Below are 26,371 nucleotides of genomic sequence, written 5' to 3'. Positions count from 1 at the left end.
ACGGGGGACCGCACTGGGGGGAGGGGGTCACTGGCCACTAACTCTCTGTGGCTGCCAGTCAGCACAGGAACTGTGAGGACATGAGATGGAAGGGGTTGGAAAAGAGTTGGGTACAGAGAAGGAAAAAAAAGGCAAGGTGAAGGAAAGGAGACAAAAGGAAGAAATGCGGGGGATATTTTCGAATGTGGTCTTCTGTTTGAGTTTCTTAGTGTGTTTGCAATTTATTAACTAAATAACTAAAAAAACATATACAATAATTAATGTACATTTGACACCATAAAATAAACTGGACCATATGCCAACATTTACATTATGTTATTATCCTCCACTATGGAAAGGTGAGAAACAGGTTAAACAAGAGACAAAATGCTTCCCCTTACCCTTCTTCTTCCGTACTGAAGCTTGGAAATAGAAAGGGAATGAACTGTGAATCAATTCTGAAGGTAATTTTTTATATGCTAAATCCTTGTCTGTCATTTTGAGCACAAACATTATTCTTCCCCCTAAGACGTCAGTCTCTTCCTGCTCACGTCTACTAAACAGGTATCTCTCAAACCACAGTAGATAAAATCTGATTTTGCCAAGCTGTTTATCAGGGTTTATGATAACCATGAGGAATTTCTCCCCTCAGCTATTAGGGATACATCCGCAGGGTTTTTTTTCTTCCTAAGTTCTTTTTTAAAACCAGTAATTGGGGCAACTTATTGATGCCAGGGCTGTCAAACTACGTCAACATTGGGCATTTCCAAATCTTTGCAGATTTAAGTGGAAAGGAATCATTAGCACACTGCATCTTTTGGATTAATTAATTTGAAAGAGGGCAGCTCAGATGGTCTGCTCTGTATTATGAAGAACAGAATAGCTCAAAACATGTCAATAAAACTGTAAGTAGGGTTCAGAGCCAGGCAAAGGAAGCAAGATGGATAACTTTTTTTAAAAAATTATGTTTAACTTAGCTAGAAGACATTGCAAAACTAGGCACTCTAAGGGAAAACAAATGGGGAGTTTCTATTTATATTTTTCTTCTATTACATCACAAGGGACATTCAATAAAATTAAAGGCATCACATTCAAAACCAATAAAAAGGAAATACATCTCTACACAGCACATAATTAGCCCGTGGGATTCTTTGTCACGAGACATTGCTGAGACCATGAGCTTCTCCAGCTCAGGAAAAAGGGTTACATAGAGGTATTGATGAGAACATCCACAGTGCTCACTTATAGGCACTTCCTATTTGGTTTGCACATATATGTCGTGAAGAAATGCTTATTCACTAGGGAGTTCAATGGCTGTAAAAATGTGGGTGTTCTCATAGCTCTCACAGATGTCCAATATATACACATATACATAGAGAGAGAGATAAATTATGTATAAATACACACATACAAGCTGTGTTTTATGTCAGGAGACAACTTCTAACTGATGACGGGGAGAACATTTTCCCTGTGGAAGCTTGTTCAGCTGCCATGCAATTGAAGGATTCTTGTCCCTTCTGATAACAGCCCTTTCCCAGAGCAAATATGAAAATAGGTAGACCACAGATGTTATTTGGAACAGCAGTCACATTGTTTGCTAGGGTGGCAGATGTTCAGAGTGTCACACAAGTGGCATTTTACAGCCTTGTTTAGGAAGAGAGCAAATTTCTCTCACTACTACAGCTTTCCTAGGGGACAAGCACCTCTGGAACATGGTGCAGGACTCTTCCTCAGAACACAAAACTCTTGCCACTGCAATATCTGCCCCATCTGGATAAATATGAGTGGGAAATGTGCTCAAAAATGGAAATATGTCCCATGGCTGCTTGTTAAAGGAGCTGCAGTGGTTTCTGGTACTTGGTGAGGACAAACAGCAGATCAAGGACTACAGCCTGAGCAGGGGGTTGGGAAAGCTAAAATATGATGGTCTCCACTGGGGACTATTAACAAGCTGTTCTCCCCTAGGGAAATGCTGCTTTTGCTGTAAGAACAGCTTCAATCTTCCTGTGGAAGATCGAAAAGTCAGAGAAATAGAAGAATATCCTCAGCTTGAAAGCAATTGGCAGAAGAGGATAATGAAGGGGCAAAAATGGTGCCTAAGTATTGCTGTCCCCTTGGGAAAGGTGGTTGATAAACCACCTTTACAAGCTCTCAGCACTCCATGAAAGAAAAGCAAATGAAAAACACCCAGACCCACAAAGTGTGCTCCAGAAATAATATTTTACATTTTAATCCTGGAAGTAAAATGATGGAGCATTCACAAGCTGTTGATACTTAAGCTCCTAAACTTCCTTGCACATAAAAATCAAATTTTCTGAGACCTGCTAGAGCTAAATAATCAGACTGGGGTGGTTATTTTGGTCTTCATTTGGTTGTTAGACCATAGAGAACAGCACCCACTTCAGCACCACTTTGCTGGGAAGACTTCCCACTGGAGTTACGTGACTCAACTCACTAAAGGATGGATGGGGTCCATCTGCCCCAGAAAACACTGACTTGCAGGGGAAAAAAAAAGGGGCCACGAGGCTATGATTCCTTCCAGTTGGCCTTCAGATGAGTCCATGTCAGGAAAACCCCAAGCTCATAAAATTAAGTATTTAAATCGCTGTAGAATTACATGGAAAAATGGTTTTATTGTGTGAATTATTATCATCTACTGCTCTGCAGTGAGGGATGTGGTTTGGTTTTATACCCATTTCTCACTTGCTAAACACGCTGTTTTAGTGTTACAGCCACATAGAAATGTGCACTGGGCTTTTCTCTTTTTATGTGTGATTTATTCCTATTTCCATGTCTTAGTCTAGCTGCAGAAATTCTACCTTTTAATGACCTAACAGATTAAAACCAGGAAGAAAAGAACATCTACCCTCCTCATTTTTAGAAGATGAATACAAATTCCTGAAGAACTATGCATATCTAGAATGTGGATGATCAAGCAAAGGAATCTACAACCACATTTCTCAAAATTAGCAAATGAAAGGCTGAATGCTCAATAATTTTTTATTACCAGTAGTGAGAGGAATTAAGTTTATATCATGCACAGAAGTCAAAGGGATATCATAATATGCACTTTTTCAGATCAAATGAAACAAGTTGAAGTTGAAGCTGCTTCAACACTGTCAGCTTTTAACAACAGCTTCTGGCAGCTTACCTTTATCCACTAATGAGAGGCCACAGAAATTTAAAATAAAACAATATTAGATGAACTGAAAATTTAGAAAGCAAAGCTAACAAAACACGATACAGCATTTCTTTCTTTCTTTCTTTTTTCTTTCTTTTTCTTTTTTTTTTTTTTTTGGTAGATGTGCCAAACTTTGATGATGCATAAAATGTATCAACATTCCCTTGCGTAGCAGTAAAGGCACAAGTCTCCACAAAAATCAGTCATGCGAGTCATGCACATTTTGAACTCTCCAAAGATGCAGCATTCTTAAAACCTCCTCTGCTCTAGACACTGTACACAGTGCAGCACCCTTCATCAGTTTCACATATAGACATATAGATAGATATTTACATCTCCACTAAGCCAGCATGCTTGCCAAAAAACACTTTCTTACCAAGCTCTTCCAGCTCTGAGGTCATGGACTTAGACCGCAGGGTCAGTGCAGTGGTTGGAGCTCGCTTAGGAGGTGGTGGGGCTGTGCATGGAACAGAGAGAACACACAGGTGTCAGCCAACACACACCCTGGGAGCCCTGTGCTCACAGCCACAATTCCGTATCAGCTGGAAAGGATAAGCTCCATGAGGCAAGGCGGAAATAAATACCTACATGCGGAGGAAAAGCCCTGAGATGCTTTTCATGGACTGAATTTCTCCACTGTTTCTGGTTCTAGCGTAGGTTGCTTGACACATCCGCAAGCTTTTATGTAACAGGAAACATAGAAACACTTAAAGCTAAATAACTGTGCACTTCTGTTTCCCAGCAGGAAAAGGGCTTTCTAGAGAAAGGACCTCACAGCAGTGCTGCCCCTTCTGAGAAATATGTGGGGCTAAAAACTTCCTGGGCACCAGCCAATCTCTGGCAGATTAATTTAAACTTTGGAGTAACTGTTCAGTCTGAGAAATCCAGGAAAGGACATTCGAATTTATCTGAATTCTTAAGGGGAGTCTAAGGGAAACAGGTGTTTCCCTTCTCAGAATAAATAAGACCTTACAATATCAAGGCACATCTAACACAAAAACTAAGATCTGTGCTTTAGTATCCTGATAACAAATACTTCTATTATTATAAAGACCATCTCACTCCAACCCCTCTGCCACGGGTAGGGACACCTTCCACTATCCCAGGTTGTTCCAAGCCCCATCCAGCCTGGCCTTGGACACTTCCAGGGATCCAGGGGAAGCCCCAGCTTCTCTGGGACACCTGGGCCAGGGCCTCAGCACCCACACAGTAAAGAATTTCCCCGCAATATTTAGTCTAAACCTGCTACCTTTCAGTTTAAAGCATTGCCCCTTGTCCTGTCACTACATTTAAGGCCAATATGACACATCCCAAAAGGCAGGGGCAAAGAGGTTTGTTTAAAAAGTGTGAACAGTAATTCCATCAAGCTAAAAGTAATGCAGGACCATGCTGGGATATGATTTAGTTTAACACAACAGCCTTTCCCCTCCACCCCACAAGCTGGTCTCACTTTCAATTTTTTAAATTATTACTACTTTTAATAAGCAACAGAGGTGAAAAACACTCCCAGCACAGACAGAAAGTTTTAGTTTCCTGGAGCAGGAGGGAGCCCTGGAGTGCCAGCTCCTCCCCTGCTCCTGTGTTGAAGAGCCAGGTGTGTGTGAGGGATAACTGGGACTGGTGGGAGGAACAGGAGCTTTCAGCAACGTGCCGCTGCTGTATGGAACACCAGTGAGCAGCAGCAATCTTTCCTGCTTAATGATAATTATGAGGGCCTAATGACTTCCCTGCATAGCTGGGAAAGCAAACTCAGGGGCATCTAAGGTGAAGGAGACAGTGTAAATTCCTTTTTTTGTTTCCTCTTTTTATTTTGGGTGAAGTTTTTGTGGTGGCTTTTTGGATGGGTGGGTGAGAAACACACTGCTGAACTACTCCTATCTCAAGTAGGTTTGCAATTAATAAAAGATCATCTGTTCTTAGTGCTTTTCCTCTCTCACTGCTGCAGGAAGTTTTACTACAAGATCCTCAAACACACACACGAGAAAACCCCCAAAAGATGAACTTTCTCACCAAGCATGACAAGAGAATATTGCTTGTGTTAATTGTGTTAATGTCCAACCCAACAGAATTACATCGCTCTAAGTTAAACAAGAACTGGGCATTTCAAACTTTGGAAGGCAAGTCTAATAAATCAGAATTTAGAAAGCAGCAGTTTCATGCCAATACTTGGTTTTCTGTGAAGCAAGAGCAGGAGAGTCCATTAGGAAGAGAGAAAAAGGTACCTTTCTTCCTTGCTGTGTCATCTGGATCAAGATTCCTGGTTACTGTGACAACCTTCAGCACGAGGTGATTGCCCCCCTGTCGAATCATGTTCACCACCTGCCTGTGGCCAACTTTCACTACATTCTCATTATTAACCTGCACAGAAAGGAAGGAGTCTTTTAGACCAAAATGCAGAAAATGTTTGTTCTATCATTTTTATAAACAGAAGGTGGGAAGAACAGGAAGAAACAAAATTCCTACAGTTACTGCCTTTTAATGAAAATACGTATTTAAGGAACAGTGCACAGCTGACAGGATGACCAGAAAACAAAGCTACTCCTTTGGGAAATACACATCTAAAGAAATCCAACCAAATCCTGCCCTTTATGTATTTTATTTACAACAATTAGAGTTTTCCTTCTCCAAGTTTCTGGAAGGATCTCCTGTCCTGGGAGCAAAGGCAACAGGGCCATAGCAGGCCCAAAGAGTCTCCATGGAAAAAGAAGAGTTAAATACATGAAACACAGGCAGCTACTGTGGTCATGGCAATTAACTCCAAACTGCACTGCAACACTCAGCTAAAAAAAATAAACTTAAGAAAAAAAAAAATATATATATATGTACTCTCTCAGTAATTCCTAGTGCTGCATCATCCTTTTTGCTGGATATGTCTTTCCATAAATTAAAAAATTAATGGACACATAAAATAATAAATTAATAGACACAGAAGAAAGCAGAGGCATAACAACTGCAAGTAAGCACGGCTAAAAGCAATTTATTTATTCATTCAATCTATAAGGAGTCACTGAAAGTTATCTGAAATCTGAATGATGACAACATGTAAGACTGAAGTGCTGCCTGTGCTATTCGAACATAAAAGATATTGAGGAATGGAGGAAGAGCTGCTGCCAGAATACATGCTGGGAAGTTGATCTCTCTCCAAAATTCCACTGACTCAGTAATATTTCACTGAGATCACTCAATGCCTTCCAAAATGAACATTCATTTTCAAAGTAAGTGTTTTTAGCCTCCTCTATTTATTCTGACAGGCTGGGCATCTCACACTCTCAAGGATTTACAGTTTAGAGCAGAATCTCTCATTAAATATTATTGCCATTTAGCAGAACAAACAGCACAAGCCGCCCCACTCCAACTTGAAATCATTTTTCCATCCATTGTCTGGAAGGGAAACCTTCCCTTTTTCCAAGCTTTAGCTGAGCCAAAATGCATTTTAATGAACCAGTGCGTTGGTAAAGCATCTTTTTGACACAGTGCTGCAGTCAGGAGCCCGAGGGGAGAGCTGTGTGCTCTGTGTCTGAGCTCGAGGTGCTTTTGGAGATGCTTTTTTGGTTTCATGTACTGTGACGTAGGTGGAACACATGCTGAACATCCAGACCTGTTGAGCAGGCAAAGATGAAGTTCTCTCATTCTGTAGGTGGAGGGTATAAAAGAATATCCATTTAAATAGGGCTCTTGCTGGTTTGCTTTATTTTACACCTTCTTAGCATCTGGTATTTAATTTCAAGAGATATTTATTTAGCTGGACCAATGGCATCTAAATTTAATCTGTCTAAAACACTGAAGCAAACAGCGTTATCCATTTACTTCTGAATTCCTTCCAGTATTAAAGCCTCAACCAGGTAATTCTTTTCCACAGGAAAAAAAAATCCTGTAATTAAGAATTATGGAATGCATCTACTCTATTTTTACTGGAATTAAATTTCAAGCTTGGAAGCCAGTAAGGATTACAATGTAATCCCTAATGCTGTCAAAAAATAGAGCCCTCCAAATAAATCAAAAGTCAATATTAATCAAACACATGTATACTTTCACTAGTGTAAAGTGATAAATGTGTAATATGATAAACAGCTTATGCAGCATCCCATCTGTTCCCTTCGTTCTGTGCAATGATATTTAACATTTAGCAAATATATACAACACATTTTTTTAAAGCTGCCTCAGAAACAGAACCTGTAAATGACTGTTTATAGCAGCTTTGTTGAAAAGACCCAGTTACAAAAGCTGGGACCAGAAAGATTTACCCGAAAATAAAGAAAATAAAAATATTGATAGGAGAGCTGAAGGTTGTTTAACTCAGAGTCTTACAGAAATAGTGGAGAACAAAAGAATCATGAGACCAGCAGAGCAGAATCTCATCTTCACAGTCTTTAGCACCTTAGGGGGTAAAACTGGAGCGTGATTACAAAGCAGTAACTCGGGAGCTGTCAATAGCTTATAAAGATTGCAATGACATTATTTCTTTTACCCTCCTTCAATATTTCATCCAGAAGCCAAATGACTGCGGAAAGGGTCATCAGGCAGTGAGACAGCAGAGTTCAAGCAGGTTTGTCTGACAGCTTTAGTTTGATATTATGCAGCAAAACTTTTCCAGGTGTGAATAAATTGAGGTGAATCTCTCTCAACTTCCACTTCAAGCTTTGGCAGGGGGGACTTTGTAAAGCAGGAAAGCAGATATCTATTCCAACTGTGCCAATTCATTTCATAATCACCACAGTGTTCTTGATATTAAATGTAATCCCACTTTTCAAAACACTCAAAAACTGCTTTTTCTTTTAGTGGCTAAGTGTTTGGAAGGAAGCTCTAGAAACAAAGAGTAAAGTTGTTTTGCAGGCACAAATTTGTGTCTTTCCCTCTTCTTCAACCCAATCTTTCAGCATATTTTGTGCAAGCTTTCACTGCAAAACCTCAAGTTCTTCTTTTCCTTCTACTATTCCACAAAATATTTCTGCACTGAACTTCTTCTGCCATGTCCTTCAAAAATAAGTGAAAATAGATGAAAGAAACAGACATGTGAGGAGGCTGGGTCTATGCTACATCAATGAAATCATCCAACAAACCAAATGCAAGGAAAACTGTCCCTTGGGACAGCCCACAATTTCAACAACTCCCCTCTATCCGCTCTGGACTCTCAGGAAAAGCCTCAGAATTCTGTGTTTTTGAAAACCATCCTTTATTATCATCTGGTTACTGGCCAGTGGGATGGAAATCACTTTGAGAGAATTAATTTATGAAATAATGCAATCTCATAGACTGAATGTCTTTAAAAATACTCTAAACAGGCTGGATAAAAGTGGGGTTTTTTTTCTGAAATGCACAGTTGTGCAATGGGTTGAAAAAATAATAATATAATATAATATAATATAATATAATATAATATAATATAATACAATAGTAAAATAACTAGCACATTGTAAGCTGGCAGATGCATGAGCTGGAATACATTCACCAGAGTAGCCTTCCTGTAGGAAGGTGCAAAAGGAAAAAAAAAACCCCACTACCAGAGAAAGAGACCTTTGCAGACTTCGTTCTATTAATTAAAAAAAATAGATTAAAACAAACAAAAAAACCCCTCAATTTTTTCAATGCATCATCCTAATCCTTCCATTACCTAAACATTCCCTCAGTGGGAAAGGCAGTCAATCATTTTGAACAGTAATTAAGTAGGCAGAACTCCATCATTAGGCTTGGAATGCCCGCTGGTGGAATGGTTGAAGTTGGAAATGCACATGCTGCCAGAAGAAGCTTCTCAGAAGCTCTTCCTTATCCGCTGAACTACTTGAAAAAAACCCCAACAAACCCCCAAACCCGTTACACACACTTACAACCCCCTGCCTACACATTTTTTGAAATTCACCCTTTTTGATAAATATTTCACACACACAGACTCCATCACAACTTGTACCAGTGAAAATAAATAGCCCACAAGTGATTTAGCAGGCTCTGTGTTTCAAGTCACCACGGAGCTGTGCACGTGGCACTGCCTGTCGCCAGCCAGGAAGGGTTTCCCATCTGGAGACTAAAATGTGAGAGGAAGAAAGACACAGTGACCCAGACAGTTTTGGGGAAGTTATCTGTGCTCCCAGTAAACCCACAGGGCCAGCCCAGGGGTCACCCACTGAAAACCAGCAACGGGTTGTGGTGTCTGCGGCCATACTGGGATGGGCTGGAGCAGCATTTAGCACAAACTAGCACAAATGTCCCAGATTTGCACCTGACAAGCATATTGAGTGTCAAGAATCCCATTCTTTTATCCTCTAAATTCATTCTAAAAGCTGAATTTAGTGGGCTCACGGACAGCACAAGGGTACATAGACAGTGAATCTGGAAAGGCTTCGGTGAAAGCAAATTTGACCAAATTCTGCTGGCAGCTTACTTTGCCCTGAGCACCCCAGGAAAGGCTTGAATGCAAAAAATGACCACAGACCCAAAGGAGGAGGCAAGTTAAAAAGGTCCAAAGCCAGAAGATGCTTTGGTGTAATGACATTTTATGTGCTTACAAAATGCATTTCACCACAAATGATATCAAGATTCATTGTCTCAAAAAGCTGGCACACAATTTTAACCTGTGTCTTAGATTAAAATAGAAAGTAATAATATAATATAATATATAAATGAGTCCCATAATGGAAATTAATTTATGAATTTGTCTCTGCAAACCCAATTATTCCCATCACACCACAGAAGCTTAAACAGACAGAAGCAAATGGCTTCAGTCCACTGGGCTCCAACTCTTCATTTATTTCTACAGTTTCTCAAACAGGCCTTGAACAGTCTCTGGAAGATTCCTGAAGACTTTCCAACACCAATGGGAAGTTTTTTTACGTTCTGATCTCCCACACAAACATCACTGAATGCCACTGGTGTTTGCCCATATCCCATTTAATCTACTTCGGTGTAAAAGATGCTCCAGAGACTTCGTGTACTGTTGATCTAAAAGGTGCTACTAAAAACAAAAAGAAACAAAAAAAAGAGCTTCACAGAAACAGGGATATAAGGATGTGGAAATTCCAGCTGACGTCTTGCATTAATAATGATTTTGCAGTAGTCCACTTGCTCATAGATTTGCCTGCCCTGGTGGTCTTACTGCATGGGATGATGTAAAGTTAAAACCAGTGAGCATGGGATTGGACTAGGTGATCAACAGAGGCAACTTCCCACCTGAATTCTGTCATTTCTGGCATTTCTCCAGAAGAAGAAATAGTATAAGGAAGTACTTGACAGCAAACTAAGTACATAAGAATTAAGGGAAAAGCATCAAAATCATTCGTAGCCTTGCTACAGTAGAAATTTCTTTGCATAAACTCAAATATTGGGGTGCACAAACAAGATATAAGAGGCCTAAAGGAAAACACCCTGTGGAGAGACAGTGTCCTGAGGTTTTGGATTCCACCCTGCCACCACATTTCCCCCTGCTTGCACACAGGGAATGTTGTGCCTTTTCTGCTGCAGCTCCCGTGGCAAAGGGAGATGTTACTGCCTGGCGCTTGCTCCGGGCAAGGGCAGCAGGACAGGCTGGAGCCTGGTGAAACCTGGCATCCAGCCAGGCAAAGACTTTTCCCTCAGCTGATTCAGCAGTGGCCAAACTGCTGAAAAGTGGAGTGCAGCATGGCCTCTGCCTGGAGACAGCAGAGCTGTCGAGGAAGGGCTCAGCTTCATCCCCCCGAGTCGCGCCAAACCTTCGGCTGCGCTCAGGAACATCTATTTCTGAGAGAGGCACTGGAAGGCAGAGGCATCTCAGATCATAAACTCCAGACTCCTTGGTTGTCATGGCAACTGCATCACAAAATTTGTTTCTTAACATTTAGCCAAGCTCCATCTTGGAACTTCTCAGATTTCTTGTCCCTGTTATTCCCGCTAGGCCCAGAACCTCTGAGAAGAACTGGTATTTTCTCTAATTTCTGTCCTAGGTGTAACCAGTTTGTACTAATCCTTTTTTCTCCTGTGTCAAACTACCAAAAGCCTAAATAGCCTTTATTTTCCCCTTACTTTCCCAGCATGCTACAAACATATCAGGTGGGAGTAATGCCCTGCCTTGGTTAAACACACATTTTAATAATATATTATGACAAAGTCGAAAACCTGAATGGAGCATAACAGCTGTCAGTCCTTCAAAGACCTTTTTAGTTTTTTTTAATGTGCCTAACTTCAGCCAAACCAGCTTATAAAGATGGTCATGCATTCATCTGTGTTTCACCCAGCTTACTCTGGTCCCAGGGCACTGTCTGACCTCCCTCAAGGGAAATGCACAACTTGTTTTCTTCTAATAACTACAAACTGACTGGATGAGTTTGGGATCAAAGCTGACACCCCAAAAAAGCAGCAGCAGGGTTAAAGGTTGCTGTTCATCTCTTACCCATTACATTCTTTAAAAGACAGAACTATGTTAAATCAGCACTCTCATCTAAAATTTTGCATTTTGCTTACTTATATCTCACCTGAAAGCTGCTGCAAGTAAGTGACTCCCGTCCTCATGAGACTACACAGAACATTCAAATATCCCTCAATTACTTGGACCCCATCCTATTAAAAATAATGGCCTCCATTAATCAGTACCTGTTCCTATTTTGAATCCTTCGGTTTAAGTCACATTTCATTGGAGGGGTTCAATTAACTTTATTGCAGTTGATTGAGCTGCAGTGTTCAGCAATCAATTAAGTGGCACTTAGGATGAATTTGTCCGACGTCTGCCAGGTGCAAGAGGTGGCAGCTTCTCATGTTCTGACTTCTCTCAGGGAAAAAAAATCCAATGAACTGTGCACATCTGTTTTGCTTCTTTTTCCTTAAAATAAACTCACTGAAGATAAGCCAGTAACTAATTTTTTTTTTCCACGTTCCAATGCTCAAAAAAATATGTACTAGCTTAAAATTCAGTGAAATTAAAATGAAGTTTGAAGTGCAACAGAGAGTATCTTAACATTATTCATCTTGTGAACATGCCTCTTATATTGAATTTGTTCTCATAGCCCATAAATTATGGTACAGAGACAGCACCAAAAACAGGGTACCAAAAATAGCAAACTAGAGGTCACCCATATAGTAAAGAAACCTCTCCAGCACGTCTGCCCTTCACAGATGAGAGCGTGCATGAAAATCTGAAACTGCTTAACCACTGCAACCAGAGCTGCTTCCACCTCATTCCCCCGGCACATCCATAGTCATCCTCCTCTGCTGGGGGCTGCTCTGAGGTGGAAGCAAACTGAGGAAAGAAAAGAAATGCAACCCAAGCTGCACATTTGAGCAGTGGAGAACAAACTCTCATGCCTCCACGCTCCTCTGCTGGTCAGTCACCCACGCCCCAGCTTGCCGCTCCCTCAGGGCAGTCGCTGATGCTCCGTGAGGCCCTTCTGATAAACTGACTCCAGAGGAAAGAAAGAATCAAAAATTGAAAGGATAATTTTGCTCTGGATCACGGATTGTCGCTGTGATCTGAGTGCTGGGCCAGCTCTGGGCAGCACAGTGGATGGAGCTGGTCTGTTCTGCTGACAAGTTTTGGACGAGCCTCCTTTCGGCAGCCCTGTGCCACCATCGGCTCCTCGGGGACAGCTCCCTGCAGGGCAGCATGAAGAGCAGGATCCCCTTTGGGCAGAGTGCATTTCCTAGCCAGTCCCTGGAGCCAGCTCCAGCTTCCTCCTGTGCTGCTGTATGGGGACAGGAGTGGGGAGCAGAGGGAGCTGAGGCAGCATTCCCATTCCCGCTGTGCCCTGGGAACAGCACCCACCTGCACATGCTGCCCCCCAAAGTGATGAAGGGCTTCAGACCCCAACTAAACAATTCTCAGCCCAGCGCTGGAGGAAAACAGGAGGCTCTGTTCCACCCTAAAAATATCATATTTTTTCAAATGGGGAGTTGCAGTGCTGTTATGCAAGCACTGGGAGGACAATGGATCTTTATTTGAATTCTGAATGAACCACTTGATAAGTATTTACAGGAGGTAGAAGCTCGCAGGCTGAGTCCTTCTATTTTTAAAGCTCTGCATACCTACACTAAAGGGCATTAGGCAGAGAATTCTAAAATATGCATCAAAATATAGATCTCTTCATGAGCATTAATAATACAGCCCAATATTAATTTACATTAGGTAAGCACCCGTTAGTCAGGCAACACAATTTAAAATTAAACCCTGTACATGGGATATAAACTGGCTGGTTCTGTGCATTTCAATGATTTTCTGTTAAAACCTTCCCAGAGATTACACAGATATATTGACAGAAAGTGTTGTCATCATGTGTTGATAATCTATATTTCCTCCTCCCACATACAGTCACTTTCCAGAAAATGCATCTGCTCTAAGAACAATATTAAAAAAAAAATGTATTGCTCATGCATCCCTCTTTATGCAGGAAAGCCTAATCTTAGAGCAGATGGAGAGAATTCTTTCTCAAAGCCATGATCATTTTAACGAGGCTGCCTTAAACTTGGAATCCCTTAGAAGTTCAATTTGGAGGCCATGGCAATGAGGACTGAAGTCTGGGCCTAAGGAGTGTCTAAGCACAGACAGAATAATCAAACTCACATAAAAAATGTGTTCTGTGTTAGATCAGAATGAAGAAATACCCATCAGTCAGCTGGTGATGTGTGAGTGCCCTATTTTAATTTAGAAAATTACTGATTGCACTACCCATCCTGCAGCTTTTGTGCATGCTTTATGCCAGACTTCCCAAATTGAAGGTAAACCCCAAAAAGAGATGTCAGTGATGGAGTCATTGGACAGCATAGTTATAAACATGGGAATGTTTAGTTTAAACCAACCTCAAAAGAACATCCAAATGTATATCCCTAATTGTAATGTAAAACAGACACGAGCCACAAATACCATGTTGCACAACACTAACTCAAAAAAGCATCCAAAGACAACTCTTGCAGCTCTCTTAAAGAAAACAAACTTGTTTATAAGAGCAATTTCATTAATTCATAATGAGGCTTTTTGTTACCACTTCAAAGAAGCGACGTTCTAATTTACTTACTCTCCACACAGGATAACCACTTTCTATCATCTCAAGCAAGAGCATGAGTGCAAAAAGCTCCTCTCTTAAGAAGGAATGATTTATTTTGGTGAGTGAACAAGCATCAGAGGAGGGTAACAGCAGATCCCTCAGAGCATTTTGTCACAGCGAATAAGAATCACCAACAAACCTTTCATTAAGTTTGATTTTATTTGTAAATAGTTGGGATGATCTGGTGACTCACAGAGCACGAGGCAATTTCCTGGTCTTTGAAGAGGTTCCACCTTGGCTGTGGAGAGCGCCGGTCCCGAGGGAGCAGAACCAGCGGAGCAAGGCTTTGCCTTCTGCACCGCTCCCAGGCCGAGGCTGCCCGCAGCAGCCAGCGATGCTGCAGCCTCTCCTTCGGAGACATTTGCTCCACAAATGTCGGGATTCGTCCAAACAAAGCTTTGGAAACACTTTTGGAGGCACTTCCTGCCTTCTAGTGGCCAGAAGGGAGCCAAACCTGCCACCTTCTTCCTTTCAGCACCCAGAACCGGCAGCACAATCGCCCGCCCGGCGGGCAGCAGTCAGCTGGGCGAAGCTGGGGTGAATCAGTGCTGTTACACACTGACATTTTAGGAACATTCTGAAGAGCCTTGTGGAGAGAAACATGCCCCAAACCTGAGCACAGGCACCGAGGAGAGGGAGACAAACGAAGCACGAGTGACAAACAAAGCCCAAGCAACGAGGACGTAACGGGATTTTCAGTCGGAAAGCAGCAGCCTCATCTGCACCAACAGTAATTTTAGAATCAGTGGAAAAGACTTCCAAGGTCACAATTTTGCATGCTTGCTCTCCTGCCACCTAAATTTTCTGTGCAACCCAACTCCCAGAATTAACAAACAGCAAAGCCCCACTGAGTTGGATTCTATACTAAATATTTTGAAATGTGAATTAAGTCTTAAGAGCACAAGGAAAGATCAGAAAAGGAACTTACTCAGTATATTAAGAAGAACAGAAAGAGATGGTGCTGCCCTACACTGAAGGGCAGAAAGGCTGTGTGCTTCCAAAATTAAGGAAGGGAAACTTAGATTTAAAAACCGAATATTATGCAAATCCCTTATAATTCAAATTAGATTTGTAACAGGGTGTTGTAGAATGGAGTTTAAATGTCAACCAAGCTCTTAGGCAAAGGTTCAAAACTTGGAGGCACTGCAGAAAGAGCTGATACTTCCCATAAAGTTGGAATTGCCAAAAGCTGTGTCAGGGTGACTCAGATACTGCCCTTGATGGATGGATTCAGGGAGAGTCAGGAGCTCAGATTCCTGAGGTACTCTCCCCCTGCACAGGACATAAAACCACCCAAGGTGTTGGAATGACTCCTGTGAGCACCTGATGTGCCAAAGCTTCACCCTAAATCCCCATCCCAGGAAGAGTCAGGGACAGCAATGCAGACGGAAATCACCCACCAGCACCTCCAAGGGCACTCCCACCACAGGATTTGGGAACCAGCATGGGCTGGGGACCGTTTCCAGGGACTGGATGGACGCAGCTGCCTTGCTTTGGAGCCTGACTCCATCTGTGTGATAGCATGATGCTCCCTGCCAGCGGCCACGCATCCCAGAGAACGTGGAACACTTGAATTTCCCAGCCTGTGTGAATTGTACATGCTGCAGATAAACCTGGGAAAAAGAACTTTGCATTTTGCCAAACATACACCAGGTAACCCTGCTGGAAGTTACCAACTTCATTCCATAGCTAGCAGGAGCAATTTTTTTAGTGCCACGTTGCTCACACAGCTTTCCCATCTCACATGGAGACAGAACTGTGAGAAGGAGGCACACTCACAGCCCTAATGTATAAATTTTAGATGACTTTAAGGTAGTAATTGATTCTCCTCGAGTGCCATCCTCTTTTTTATTCCAGCCTCTGAGCTCCTTGCCTAATTGCCCAAATTGCAGTAGCATCACATCTGATTTCTCTCCAAATACCTTGACCTAAATCAGCTTTGCCCCAGTTACTGGCATTGACAAGTCTGGCAATGGTAGAGGGACAATTTCAGTGCATCCTAATATGCTTTTGATTGATTCCCAGGTGGGGCTTTTTTAGACTACAAGGAAGACAGCCATGAAAGACATGATTTAGATTCTGAAGTCTGACTAAGGTGACATAAAAGCTTCAGCTCCAGGAAATGTTGTAAAAAAGCAACCTTAGCGTATGCTACTCACTCCTACTACTGTGTCCCCCAAATCCTGCACAGGCAGCACTGCTGGAATTGCACAAATCCAAGGCAGAATATCTTCTGCCACGGGGTTTGATTAGTGCACGACTGTCAGCCTTCAGAGCATCTTCCTGCAGAATGCAGGGAATGCCTGATCCACGACCAAAGCTCCTGGGAGTCTCTGAAATTAAAACTATATTTAGCCACCCTAAATATATGCTGTCTGAAATAGTTAAGTGAGCCATTGTTGCTAATATATGGTTCCTTTCACACACATATTTAATACATGCTTATCAGCCTGAGCACATTCCTTACTGAGGGAGCACCGTTTTGTCCAGAGGAATTGAGGAAGATGTAGGTGTGTGCATTTGACAGCGGCTAGAGGCACTAGAAATAACTCTGCTAAAAGGCATGGGAACACCACAAAGCTGGGGGCTTCAGAGGCAGAACTTTGAAAGCGAAGAAATAAATCAATCAGGCAGACAAAAAGATGCCATTAATTAGTCCTTCTAATTTCTAAGGGGGGAAGAGCAGCTGTAATCTGATAGAGCCTTTACTGACTTCGTCAAATGGCCAGTGTTGGTAGAACAGGCAAGGGCTACTTAAAAATAACACAAAAGGACAAAGGACTGGGAAAACCATCCTGTTAAGCACAAATTGACTCCAATTCAAATGTTTCCTCAGCAGAAAGCTTCAAAGCCATTTTGCTTATGTTTACATGGCAGTTCTTTCTCGGCGTTCTTGCTCAGAAGGAAAGAGCTGGAAGTTTTGTGCTCCAGGAGAGACTGAATCTCATTGTTTAATTCAGGAATTGGCTGCATCCAAAACTGGAAAAACGAATTTGTAAAATTCACTGGGGTTTGTATGTCAAAGTCAGGGCAAATAATTCGGGTTTCCTGATTTTCTGTGCTATTCCTGTGGGCCTGGTGGCTGTTTGTTTGGGAATTCCTGATCTCTGTGGTTAATGTGGACATTCCTGTCCAGCTTTATTTTCAAAGAGAAAAGAAGGGAGTGTCTCACAGAGTAGTACTCAGAAACTGAGGATATGCAGGAAAGTAGCAGCAACTCTCTGGGAAGTTTTCCTGCATGTACGGCATAGGCAGAACTTCCATGTGTAGGAAGTTGTGTGGATGCACAAACTCTAAAAACAGACATTTTGTCACTTTGGTTAGAGATCAAAGACCTAGAAAACAGGATGCAGCCTCCTCAAAGCATCAGATTCTCAAGTTGCCATCTAATATATTTCCATCATTGCTCAAAAATAAGTGATTTCATCATAAAATCCCAGCATCATACAATGGTTTGGGTTGCAACGGACCTTTAGAGTCTAAGTCCCCCTGCCATGGGCATGGACATCCTTCAGTATGTTGGGCTCCTTCCCATGAAGCCAAATCTTAGGATAGAGGCAAATAAATGCCCCTGCTGCACATAAAATAAAGCAAATTAATTGGAACTTTAGAAACCAAGCCAAGATTGCATCTTAGAACTGTATCATTACCTATCTGCACCAAGATTCAACTGCTAATAGCTCCAAAAGAGGCAGAATCTTGGGGTTAGTTGCTTAGCAATTGAAACTTCTCTTTCAGAACCCAAAGGAGGCCTAACAGTACCTTTTGTGATTATAGCCTGTAGTTTTCCTTCAGGACAGAACAGTTGTGATGTTCTTAGCTACAAATCAATCACCCAAACCTTTACTTTATTTTGGTAACACGACTCCTGCTATGCATGGGAAATATCTTCATGTCTGCCTGAATTCTGAGCTCTAAGGGTATTTCATCGGAGCCTTAATTTGGTGCCATTGAAGTCTATTCCCACTGAAGGTGGCTCAGCTTTTCTGCACTGAGACACTTCACAAATTCTAGATCACCCTTAGCAGGCAGGAATATTACAAAAGCAAAATCTTTCCCACCAACTTCAGTAAGATCAACTAAATAATCAGGGAAACGGGGATGGAGCAAGAATTAGGATCAAATTCATCCTTTAACCACGGAAAAAGTTTCTCATAGCACTGAGGAGTTAAGCCACTAAGAAAGCATAACTCAGAAGCAGGACAGAGCCTGTTTTGTTCAGCCAGGGAGGCACATTCCCAAACAAGAGAGCGAAATGGGTAATTTTTAAAAGCCAAGAATGGAAAGGAAGGATGGGTTGCAGGTTGTGATAAGAAATCAAGGTTAGTTTCCTCCACCTGGAAAAGATGAAGTGATCTTTCACTTTTCAAACCAGTGTGGTCCAAGTCATATATTCTATGTTTTTACTTCTTGCTCTGCCTTCTAAGCAGGAAATGCAGTACAACTTTAATTCTTTTTAAAGCACGGAGTACTGAACTCATTACAGCTCCAACCAAAACACTGGAAAAGTCCAGTTAAATACTTCCATTGGGAGATCCTAATTACCACGGGGACTTGAGGGCTTATCAGTGACCTTCTTTGCTCCTGTTTTTGCTTTCCCTGGAAAAGTGACATTCATTTTGGCTCAGAGCATGTGCTGCTTTTATGTTTTCCTCTCCATGCCTTTGAAAATGAGGAGCACCTCTTTACAAAGCTCATGGGCAGCCTCTCACTCCCTGCTGCTGCAGCATCCCCACCTTGGGTTAATGAAGATGCCCTCACTTAACTATGCATAGCTGGATTTTTTTTTTTTTTTTGGCCTCACCCCGGGGTTATCACATAATTTATCAAGAAGAGATGAAGAATTTTGTTTGACAGAGCTGCAGCCCATCTGGAAGGTTGCAGGAGATGTAATGTGGCCGAAAGCGATGACTTCATCCCGCGCCGTGACAGCCAGCAAGAAGCAGCAAACAACAAAAAAACCCTCACTGTGAATTCCATAGGTACAGAATTTCCACGGCAAAAGCTGGATTAGTTAAAAGCTTCCTAGGTGATAGAAAGAATAAACTCTGGTTCCTTGTTTCCTTCCCTTTGTCATGCAGCAAGACACAGATTCAAAAGACAGACAGACACTGGGAAGTCAGGCACTTTGAGGGTTTGCCAGTATTTTGATTAGTGACCAAAGTCAGTGAACTGCACTTTGTCTTGTCTTTTATGTAAGAATAAGGATGAGTCATGCAAGACTAAAATAAGCACCTTCTTAGAGGCAGCCTTGCTAATAATAGCTGCTACATCTTTAGTCTTCCCCACTTGAAACTACTCTATTACTGAAGCAGTAGTATGGGCCAGAGCACGCTCAGGGATGGATTCTCCCTCTGCTGCTTGCACCTTCCTGATTTGATGGTATCAAAAGAGATAATTGCCAGCAGACGCTTGCTCGCGGTTTGCGTGGCGCGGTTTGGCAGCAGGGAGGGCTGTGGGGGTGGCTGCTGTGGGAAGCTGCTGGAAGGTTCTGCCGTGTCTGATGGAGCCAGTGCCAGGATGGACTCAATGCTGGCCATGGCCAAGCCCATCAGCAACAGTGGGAGCATCTCGAGTGAGAAAATGAGAGAGAAACAGCTCTGCAGGCCTCCAGGTCAGGGAAGGAGGTGCTCCAGACACCAGAGGTGCTCCAGACATCAGAGGCACCTGTGCCCCTGCAGCCCATGGAGGTCCACAGGGAAGCAGAGATCCTCCTGCAGCCCATGGAGGAGCCCACGCTGGAGCAGGGGGATGCCCAAGGGAGGCTGTGACCCCACAGGGAGCCTGTGCTGGAGTAGGGTCCTGTGATCCTGCAGGAGACCCACGCTGGAGCAGCCTGTTCCTGAAGGACTGACCCCGTGGAAGGGACCCACACTGGGGCAGTTTGGGAAGAACTGCAGCCCATGGGAAGGACTGAGGCTGGAGAAGTTCATGGAGGACTCTTTCCCCCTCTCTGGAGCAGGGGAAGTGTGTGAGGAGGCCAGCCACCGAAGAGGAAGGAGCACCAATGACCACATATGAGGGACTGAGTCCCCATCATAGTGTGCCACTGTGGGGGGAAATCAGGAGGGAAGCTGAGCCTGGCAAGAAGGGAGGGGAAGGTGTTTTAAGATCTGTTTTATATTTCTCATTACCCTGGCTTGAGCTATTATGAATTAATTTGATTTTTCTCCAAATCACGGCTGTTTTGCCAGTGACAGTAGCTGGTGAGTGATCTCTCCCTGTCTTTATCTCAGTCCAGGAGCCTTTTGGGGTATCTTCTGTCCCTGAAACACTGGTGCATCCATGAACCCTGCATGGCAGTGACACCAAAGGGAAGCTCGACTTCTGACTAGAAAACAGGAATACTTCCTATTCCTAAAACATAAATCATGTCTGAGAACTATTCTGTACAAAAAGAAAATATTTTCAACATATGCATCCCATAATAAACACATGAATTATAGTTTGACACTTTGAGGAAACTATTAAACCGTGACATGTCCTCCAGGTGTCATTGGGTAGGAAGGAGTGTAACCACCTCCAGTGTTTTTACACAGAAAATTCAAATATTAGGTATTTGTCAGATGCAGAACGCCACCCAGGGAGCACCAGCCAAGGAAAAAACCCTTCCACAGCACAGCAAAGCTCAGTAAAGCCAAGGGAAGGAAAACTTCCCTGGGTTACAACTGGACCATGAGGAACTCTTCCCACTTATCCCAACAGACAGGCTCTTCCTGCTTGAATGTGCCTCAGACAACTGTCCTGGATTTATGTTTCCCTGGAATTAAAGAGTTTTCAGGTGCTGTCAAGCCCTCCAACGTCTCCATAACAACAATCACCTCTTGTTCCTTCATCTGAGCAGTTAAAACAGCAGCTAAACAATGAGCCTGACATATTGGTGGTTATCCTTCAAGACACAATGGACAAGAATCAATCACTTTTTCTGGGTTGGATCAGCTCTCTGTACAGGGAAGATGTATCCAAGTTAGAACCCACCTCTACAGCAGAGCTGTTTTATTTCAAGATGGTCAGAGCGATAATTTTTTAAACACATTTTATAATTGTTCAAGAGGGGAGAGAAATTTTTAGAAAAACAAGAGGATGCCCTGCAGGTTCAACACAACGGATCTTTCATTGACAAACCTCAAACTGTCAGGTCACTGAATATTGTCCTTCAAAACTGACAACCAAGTCTGGCTCCTATTAGAAAAACACTGTCAGTGGCTTCTCCAAGACTTAAAAGCCCCAGTTAGCTTCTCATTTCCTCTGTGAAGTTCTTTTAATTATGTAGCCAGACTTGGAAAGGCCGAACAACAACAGATTCTTCCGTGGCTCTGACAGTCCTCTTGCATTAGGAACATATGTCATTCGTGTTTTATCAGACACCAAAGAAACTTAATCTTGTTTCTTGGGCACTTCTGAATTATTTCTGGCAAAGAGAGGCATTGAGATTACAAAGTGAGTAGTCCTGGCAGCAGGAGCAGTTTCTTTGTAGCCTTTAAACCATGCTCACCCTCCCCCCATATACAGAAAGTATTCCGAGTTTTCATACACTTATGTAAAGTTTATTCTCCTGAGTTAATGAACTAAGTCAGTGCAGTAAATTAATAGCTTACTAGAAACTTTTCCACAATACAATCCTGGATCAAATGGCAATGTTCCAGAAGACGACTACCAGGTCTGCTGTCAGGGAGGGCTGCAGGTCTGCTGGCAGGAAGGCACCTGCATGGCAGAAAGGAGTGGGGATTGTCTTCCCGGCCCTGCCTTCCCAAATGTCTCTCCCAGCACACCATATGTTTCACACACAATATTCCAGATGGATGCTTAAAGGGTTCATTAATTCCTCAAACCTAGATTTCTGAGGGCCTGGACAGCTCAGACCTTTGTAAAATAGAGAGGGAGAGGTACAAGGCAAAACCAAAACTGGGGGAAAGGGAGTTAATATAAGGCGTGTGCAGGGATGGTGGTGAGCGTTTGGAGTCAGCAGCAGCTCTGAATTCCTTCCTTGGGATCCAGCGCTCCAGGACTGTCTCATTCCATTGAAACAATTATCTGCACACAAAACACATTTCAAACACAGCTTCACTTTCGTGACACCAGGCACAACTTTGGAGGCTTGGTTTTGCTCAGAGCTGCAGACTGCATTAGTCATAACATGAGCTCCAGTGGTCCTTAACCTTTAAAGGAGCAAACACATGGCTCACTAACATTTTTGGAGGGAAAAATTTCATAACACTCCAAGAGCCACAACAATCCATCAGGGCCTCTCCAGCTTACTTTCTTTGCTTTATTCTTTTGGGGTAGCACTGTCTGCTTTGCCATCCTGGGCACTTTTCTGCGGCCACGACACAAGGTTGTGAATATTCACAAGTGTGAATATTCATTCACTCTCTCCCTTGCATGTGGGGTCAGATTAATGCTGCACAGAACATCTAAGGAGAGATGAATGGGATCCTGGAAACACTTCCTCCAGGAAGTGTGCTCAAAGCCTACTGCATTTGAAGGTGGAGCTTGAGAAGATCACAAGGCAAGCTGTCCACCAGAGGAGACAAGCAAGAGCTGAAAAGTCCAGAGGAATAAGCCATCAGGCCAAGAGCTTCCCCTGACGTGCAGCCCCACACGGAGCACAGAAGGACCTCTAGTCTTCATCATGCAAACGAATTGAAAGCTGCACTTCAGGAAAAAAACCACAGATTTGTTGGAATATAAGTAAAAATTTCATTGGTAGATGGCAGAAAAGGAGAGCAAAATTTGTAATGCAGATTTCTGCCTCCTTCTATTGTCATCTAGAATTTCACTGGTGCTATTTGACCTCTTTTCCAGCTCTTCTCTGGAAGAACAGATGGAAGTCAAGTGAAAAACATGGAAAGGAGCAGCAAAGTCTTATATCCCTCTGAGAACAACAAACAAGTGGTAGAAACTGAAATATTTTCTTTCCTTAGCGATGATTTTTTAGTAGATCTTTCCTGACACACCCTTTTCTCCACAGTCCCAGTAACTGATAAACCAAAGAAGACAGCTTCCATTAAAACATTTCCTCAATTTCCTTAATATTTTTTTGCCTTATCACTGACCCAGTGATAAAAGGCTCTGACATTTTACATTGGCCTTTGAGGAAGGCACAGATGATCTATAATCCATTTTTAACATCTAACTCTGCAGCAGCTGGACAATTATTATCCGTATTAGAAGCCTGTGGAGCCAAAGAGCTAACAGAATCAATATAATTCATGAAAAATTAATAAAAATACCTATCCTCTGCAGTATTTATTTGGAATTTTGTAAAGTCTGTGGCTCTGAAAGATGAAAAACACGTGAGAGATCATCCATTCCAGAAGAGCATCTCAAGATGCCAGGACAAGGGGGAATGGTTTCAAGCTGACATTGGGTGGGTTTAGATGGGATATTGGGAAGAAATCCTTCCCTGTGAGGGTGGGCAGGCCCTGGCGCAGGGTGCCCAGAGAAGCTGTGGCTGCCCCTGGATCCCTGGCTGTGTCCAAGACCAGGCTGGACCTCCCCAAATGTGAGCACGCTGTGGATGCAGAAGGATTTATCAGCCTTTTCCTGCTTGTCCTGCTTATCCTGTATCACATCTGATCAAAACCTTCAGCTATTTCTGACCTGATTTTAATTTGTGATCCTGTCTGCCCTAATAATGTGAACGATGGTGCTCCTTTCATCTGAAGCAGCGAGATAACTTCATTAATAACTCGGCCATAACGTCAGCCCTATATTCCCTCTGCCTAGGTCATTTTTAGACCCTTGTGATCTAACTTTTCTTCCAAATCTGGCCCCCTCTTCTGAAAAATGAAACCCTAGGAATTTTCTGCAAAATGTTGAAAATTCTTTAAAGTTATTTCTTTTTCAGTTCCCCGGGCTTTGAAGTGGAAGAGGCTAGAGGGGATATCAAAATTATTATTGATGTTGAATTTCAAGAATCTGTGTATTTTTTGAAAATCCAGCCCTTAAGATACACAGATAAGAGGTAAGATATATATACAGGTATACTTCATCTGTAAATTGTGAGCATGAAACCCAAGTTATTTCACAGTACACAGAAGGGATCAGGAGGGGGAAAGTTCAGCAACCTCTACGTATTGCAATGAAAACTTTTGAGGGACAAAGTACATTAAAAAAACCTGTTAATCCAGTTAGTGTCTGTGCAGGAATACAAAAAACTGGATAGAAATACAGATTTTCTAGAAGTGTCAGAGATCTGATTTTGACTGCTATCACATTAGGAGGAACTATGAATAAGAAAACACTGTCCAAGTGTGTCGAAGCAAGTCTGCAGGTCATAAAATCACATGTAGTTATTCGTACCCCATTTCTTGGATATCAGTACAGACCAGTCATTGTTTCCCACCACAGCAAGTTTGCTCTGCTAAAGCACACTTTAATAAGAAATTAATAACAACAGCTACAGCAAAGCACGTCACATGCACTTGGCTACAGCCACTTCCACCGCAGGAAAGGTGTCACAACAGATTAAAAGAAGACTGAAGTCCCTGTGGTACAGACTTAGGAAATAACTGAAATAATTTCCAGCTATATTTCATCTTCTTCCAGAATATGACTTAATCCTCTTTGCAGATAATTCTCCATATACCAAGCAGGAAACTTTTGAGACCAGGATTATGCAAAATGTGACTCAGCCCACAACAACTTTGGTTTTCCAAAAGAGCAAGTCCAGACTTTCATGGAAATCCAGAAAATGTCCAGCTGAGGACTTTTTTGATGGGAAGAACCCTGACCTGTCTAAATGGCCAATTACAGGCATGTGCATTTGCCTGTAACTGTTTTCAAATATCTGACACCAAATTCAGTTCAGTATTCAAACCAGGCAGTTGATTACTGGTTTTATGTACAGTATGAAAGGAGCAAGGTCAGAAAAAACATCAGGAGAATATTTTTAGAGACAAATTCATGCAGAGAATCAAGTCAGAGAATGAATTTATTCCACAGTTTCTTGCAGTATACTAAGTAAATAATTTATTAGCTTATTTGAAATTATTAACACCTTGAAAATAAAAATGATAATGAAATGATAATCAAAAGGGTTTTGTTGGGTTTTTTTCAGATAATGAATTCTTAAAAATAAAAGCAACAACATAATCTAGTCTAGCCAGATTTACTCAGCCTGAAGTGACACAGTAATGCTGCATTTACTAAACTCTGCTAGGGAAGGAATAAAAAATTGGAACTATCCCATGTTGATAAATAAAGTCAGAGATATTCTGCTGAATAAATTGACAGAAATGCAAATAACAGCAGGATTTGCATGAAGGGAGCCCTCCTGTGCAAGCACCAAAATGGGAATTTTAAGCTTACTGAATACACAATAATTTCAGCAAGCAGACCCGAATTACAATTATTTTTTAAGTATGAAAACTCACACAGTTATTGGTATGTTAGGTGGTCATTAGAAGCTGATCATTCTCTTGTGAGCTGAAGTTTGTTAGTCCTCTTTCTTTAACTAATCTAAAATTAATGAATGACGTTAGGAGTCAATAAGAACTAAAAATAATAAAACAGCAAAACCTTCATCAGGCAATGACTTATTTATCTCCATGCTGATGCAGGTGTGTGGAAAAACATTGAAAAAAGCAGCATTTTGGTGGGTCAGTGGCCAAACCAGTATGGCCACTTTGTGGCCACTCAAATAGCCCTGGGGTCACTCTCAGCATGGAATTTGCAGAGTGATTGTGCTTCAGCAGAGCAAAGAATCCAGCTGGTGCATTTTGATTAAGCATCTTAACTCTGAGACAGAGAACAAGATTGGTGTGCTCAACACTTTGTTGATACCTGTGTACCTGAAAAACCCCAAACTTCACTAATTTTTATATGATCTATCTAATTTTTATGAATCTATGGAATCCATATGTCTGCATCACAGAATCATGGAATGGCTTGGGTTGGAAGGGACCATAAAGCTCAACTAGTTCCCACCTATATTTATAATATATATTAGCATTCCAAGAGGATGGTGGCAATATTCATTAATTATTCCTTTCTCTGTTAGCAGCCAGGAAGAAGTTAAAACTAGTACTGAAAACAAATGCTAACTGCATGGCTGAAGCCTTAAGCAACCAGTTATTAGCTACTGCTATCAGCAAAATAATCCCCTGCAGAATCCTGTTAATTAGAGCAAACAGACCAAGCAGCAAAACCACGGAAAAATGGAAATGCTCATCTTTGTTCCACATGCCGCAGCTTCCTTCAGTAATGGTCA

The 26,371-nt window shown here is 42.1% G+C and overlaps 1 protein-coding gene across 7 annotated transcripts in view; it reads right to left on the bottom strand.

The window, feature by feature from the left end:
* The window catches only part of SHANK2 (SH3 and multiple ankyrin repeat domains 2), a 278,469-nt gene that overhangs the window by 36,192 nt on the left and 215,906 nt on the right, over positions 1 to 26,371 (bottom strand). For 4 of the 7 annotated variants that reach the window (XM_042022398.1, XM_042022399.1, XM_042022404.1 and 1 more), the window contains 4 exons: positions 5,383 to 5,518; positions 3,537 to 3,617; positions 3,131 to 3,139; positions 381 to 401 (listed from right to left, as the gene is read on the bottom strand). In XM_042022398.1, coding sequence (XP_041878332.1) covers positions 381 to 401; positions 3,131 to 3,139; positions 3,537 to 3,617; positions 5,383 to 5,518 — 247 coding nt within the window. The remainder of the gene's footprint in view (positions 1 to 380; positions 402 to 3,130; positions 3,140 to 3,536; positions 3,618 to 5,382; positions 5,519 to 26,371) is intronic. The other 3 variants (XM_042022402.1, XM_042022401.1, XM_042022403.1) reach the window with 3 other exon arrangements.

This window comes from Corvus kubaryi, unplaced genomic scaffold (assembly GCF_017639235.1).
Source record: "Corvus kubaryi isolate FWS band 111438036 unplaced genomic scaffold, C.kubaryi_AGA036_p1.0 37201, whole genome shotgun sequence".
Classification (NCBI taxonomy): domain Eukaryota; kingdom Metazoa; phylum Chordata; class Aves; order Passeriformes; family Corvidae; genus Corvus; species Corvus kubaryi.
Note: the sequence above shows the minus strand (reverse complement) of the source record. Positions and strands in the feature narration are given on the sequence as shown.